Source organism: Moschus berezovskii, chromosome 4 (assembly GCF_049115385.1).
Source record: "Moschus berezovskii isolate FMDL1 chromosome 4, NW_MosBer_1.0, whole genome shotgun sequence".
In the NCBI taxonomy this organism is placed as follows: Eukaryota; Metazoa; Chordata; class Mammalia; order Artiodactyla; family Moschidae; genus Moschus; species Moschus berezovskii.
The window spans coordinates 113145629-113150314 of NC_142463.1; the positions used below are offsets into that span (position 1 = coordinate 113145629).

At 42.7% G+C, this 4686-nt stretch overlaps 1 protein-coding gene across 1 annotated transcript; it reads left to right on the forward strand.

Moving 5' to 3' along the window:
- Window positions 1-273: 273 nt before the first annotated feature.
- LOC129540994 (T-cell surface glycoprotein CD1b-3) lies at window positions 274-4417 on the forward strand. Its single transcript, XM_088835017.1, is given in 8 exon segments — window positions 274-334; window positions 497-511; window positions 514-546; window positions 549-830; window positions 1495-1773; window positions 1989-2267; window positions 2719-2812; window positions 4304-4417. Coding segments are annotated over 8 exon segments (1065 nt in total). The 3' UTR covers window positions 4326-4417.
- The last annotated feature ends 269 nt before the right edge of the window (window positions 4418-4686 follow it).

Here is a 4686-nt window from a genome sequence, read left to right on the forward strand (position 1 = left end):
AGGTAATAAATATGAAAAAAGCTGAGTTCAAGGAGAATAGCTGAAAGTCAGAGACATTAAAATAAAATCTACAAGTGAAGGACTAGAGTAGAAATGAGAGGCAGGGTGGGAGCTCAAACGTGTGGGAGGAAAGTTTTACTGTGATGTGCAATGTAGGTCAGAGATTTGTCAGCTGGAAGAGAGGAAGTTATTATAAGGGTAGTGAGAAAAATGTTTGCTGAATTAGAGATCAAACGCCAATTCTGAGAGTCAGAAGCTCTACTTCCCGTTGAAATGATGCTTCTGTCACTTCTCTTGCTAGCAGTTATTGTCCACGGTGGTGACAATGAGGATGGTAAGAGTAACTCTCATTGTTCCCAGCCCAGATCAGGGGCTCTGGACAAAAACATGCTGCACCAGCAATAAGGGTCTGGGCTCTCCTGTCTCCTGCCCTCTCCCCCATTCTGGAGGTTGGGACTGGAGCCAGAAATGTTTAAGTCTCTATGTTGTTGTTCAGACTCTGGGTTCTTTTCCATCCTAATTCTGTCTTTCTCCTCACTCTTCTTATCCTTCCACCACCACAGCATTCCAGGGGCCAACCTCCTTCCATCTCATCCAGATTTCGACCTTTGCCAACAGCACCTGGACTCAAAATCAAGGCTCAGGCTGGCTGGACGATTTGCAGATTCATGGCTGGGACAGTGACTCAGGCACTGCCATCTTCCTGAAGCCCTGGTCGAAGGGCAACTTCAGTGATGAGGAGGTGGTTGAGCTGGAGGAAGTTTTCCGAGTCTACTTCATTGAGTTCACTCGGGAAGTGCAGGATATTGTAAGTCAACTCCAGTTTGAATGTGAGTACAGTCCTCTGAACTGGGGAGATTCACGATGACTTTTCTCTTTCTTGGTTTAGACTCCCTCTCATCATGGTCCTCTCCTTCCCTTTTTCCCCAAGTGCATGCATATACCCCTCCAGAGTAGTCTCACTCTGACTCCATACCTCCACCAAGTATCCCAGATTCTTCCTGTTTCTTGCAGTCTTCTGTGATAGATGAAATTCCTCTTTTGTAGCCATCTCCTGGCTTGTGTGTGCATAGCTTGCTTCTCTCAGATCCCAAAGAAAAAAGCTCCTTTTCCTGCCTTGTGCCTGCGTGAACTAAAGTGTGACTTCTCCAATCCATTGCTCAAGCAACGGTTGCCTGATCTCTCCTCTCAGTGTAACCCTCCCCTTCACCCTGGAGCACTGCACTCTTGACCCCATCACACATTGCTCCTCTTCTCTCCTCTTGCCCACCCAATTTCCTTACAAGAATCTATCCCCACCATTTACAACATGCATACCTCTCTGGAATGCTCATCTTTCTGAAAAGTCTCTGAGTACAGCGATTGGTTTTTGGGTCATCATTTCATATCTTTGACCTTTCTCTCCATCCAAATCCAAAGTTCCATGTCCTTTTTCCATCTCTTTCTTTCTTGTGTGTTTTAAAATAACTATGTCTCTGTTTTCTTTCTTTATAGACCCCTTTGTGATTCAGGGCATAGCAGGTTGTGAGCTGCATTCTGGGAAGGCCATACAAAGCTTCTTGAGAGCAGGTTTTGAAGGACTGGATTTCATGAGCATCAAAAATCATTCATGTGTGCCTGAGCCAGAGGGAGGCAGCATGGCGCAGTGGTTTTGTGTACTCATTACTCAGTACCAAGGCATCTGGGGTATCATAGACACGCTCCTCTCAGAAACCTGCCCTCGATATCTCCTGGGTGTCCTTGATGCAGGGAAGGCGGAACTGCAGAGGCAAGGTTAATCCTGTTCTCTCCCCAAGACTTTCCTATTTCACCTCCCGCCACCTTCTTTAAATTTAAGAGTAGGAAGTACCTATGAAGAGAGGGGTTTAATCAATACATTATTTGGTTTCCAAAGAAGTGGAAGAGGTCACTGTCCACACTTGTGGGTTTCTGACTCTGTATGCTCGAGATTAGAGACATGATACTCTTTCTACCCCTTCCTACCCCAGTGAAGCCTGAGGCCTGGTTGTCCAGTGGCCCCACTCCTGGACCTGGCCGCCTACTTCTGGTGTGCCACGTTTCAGGATTCTACCCAAAACCTGTGCGGGCGATGTGGATGAGGGGTGAGCAGGAGCAGCCTGGCACTCAGCAAGGAGACATCATAACCAATGCAGACTGGACTTGGTATCTCCGAGTAACCCTGGAGGTGGCGGCTGGGGAGGCGGCTGGCCTGAGTTGCCGAGTGAGGCACAGCAGTCTGGGAGACCAGGACCTCGTCCTGTACTGGGGTGAGAAGGAACGGGGGCCCAGCTGGGGATGGGAGGGGGAGGTCCTCAAGAACAGAGGGAGGGCCTCGAGAAGGGGAGGGGTTTGATGGGTGAGATATGGAGAGATGGAGGGAGAGGGGGAGAAAGAGCGACAGTGGGAGAGGTAGGAAGGGAGAGGCAAAGAGAGAGATAGAAGTTGAGGTTTATTTCTGGGACTACAGTGCTGAAGGAATGAAAATAAAGATCTAAGGTATAGAGTAGGTAAGAATGAAGGACTATAGGCTTGGTGGGATGGGGCAAGAAGGAGAGACTATGGGTGGCTGTGACTATATGACATCTGGGAATAAGAGAAAGGGAACCAGAGATGTCCATAGGCAGGTAATGGTGGTGCTGACATTCAGGTGGGCAAGAAGGCCAGGAGAACTAGTGAATGGGTTTGAAGTGACATCCTTGTGTCTCTCCATGTTGCCAGGGCACCCCACGTACATTGGCTTGATACTTGCGGCAATAATAGTGCCCTCCTTGATCCTTTTGACATGCCTTGCATTGTGGTTTTGGAGGCGTTGGTGAGTTTTCACTTTTAATCTTTCCTTTCTGTCCATTCTCTCACTCCCTTCATTTAATCTACTACACCATTCTAGTCTCAACATTTCCATCAGAACTTTCCCCCTTTCTGCCCAGCTCACGTTTTTATGTAAATCTATTTTTTTTTTTAAGTTATGGTAAAATATACATGACATAAAACTCACCACATTAGTCATTTTATTTATTTATTTTTCCTATTATTTTTCCTCTTTTTTAAAAATTTATTTAAATGGAGGCCAATTACTTTACAATATTGTATTGGTTTTGCCTTAGATTGACAAGAATCCGCCCCGGGTGTACATGTGTTCCCCATCTTGAACCCCCCTCCCACTTCCCTCCCCATACCATCCCTCTGGTTCATCCCAGGGCACCAGCCCCGAGCATCCTGTATCGTGCATCGAACCTGGACTGGTGATTCATTTCACATATGATAATATACATGTTTCAATGCCATGCTCCCAAATCATCCCACCCTCGCCCTCTCCCACAGAGTCCAAAAGACTGTTCTATACATCTGTGTCTCTTTTGCTATCTCGTATACAGTGTTATCATTACCATCTTTCTAAATTCCATATATATGCATTAGTATACTGTATTGGTATTTTTCTTTCTGACTTACTTCACTCTGTATAATGGTCATTTTAAACATAAAGTTTAGTAGGATTGAGTATATTCACGTTGTATGCAGCCAATCTCTAGAACTCTTTTCATTTTGAAAAACTGAATGTCTATGACCATTAAGTTCCATTCCTCATTCATTGCTCTTCCATCCCTTGGCAACCTTCATTTTACTGTCTATAGAAATTACTTTAAGTAATTCTTACAATTGGAATCATCACTATTTTTCTTTTTGTGACTGCCTTATTCCACCCTGCACAGTGTCCTCATCATTCATTCATGTGGCAACACATATTAGAATTTCTTTCCTTTTTAAGACTGTGTAACAAATTTTATCTGTTTATCTGCCTATGGAAGCTTGAGTTGATTCTACTTTTTGGCTGTGTGAATACTGCTGCCATGAACATAGCTATACAAATATCTGTTATGTAGAGTAACTTTGTTTGCTTCTGTTCTTTTTTATTTAAGTAATTTTTTTTTTTGTCAGAATATAGTTGACTTAAATGTTGTGTTCCTTTCTGTTGTATAGCAAAATGAATCAGTTATACATATATCCACTCTTTTTAGATTCTATTTCCACATAGATCATTACAGATTATTGAGTAGAATTCCCTGTGATACACAGTAGGTCCCCTGTTAATTATCTATTTTATATATATTTGTGTGTATATGTCAATTCCAATCTCCCAATTTATCCTTCACACCCTCTCCCCTAGTAACCATAAGATTGTCGTATAAAACAGTAACTCTATTTCTACTTTGTAAATAAGTTTATTTGTATCATTTTTTAGATTCTGCATATAAATAATGTCATAATTTGTCCTTCTCTGTCCGATTGCTTGTGTTCTTAACAGGTCATATCAAACTATCTTGTGAGCCCTCACCATGTCTCCTTTCCCATTTGGAGCAATTACGCAGGAGTCCAGAAACTCAGGTTGACAGTCCAGAAGTCAATCTCATTATATTTCATCAAATGACCATCATATTTGATCAAATCAGTGTTCCGATAAGCTTTAGATAAATCATAATTTATGCACTGGTGAAAAACAATTAAAAAATTGTATATTATGAGACAATATCACTAGTAGAATCCACTCAGATTTCAGATGTGAAGTGTGAGAAAGAATATATCTCAGAATAAATGAAATGATGTACAGGACTAAATGGTGACATCCCCTTGACTTCTTATAACATTTTTTCCACTCCTTCTACTGAAATATCATTTGTCAAAGTGAGC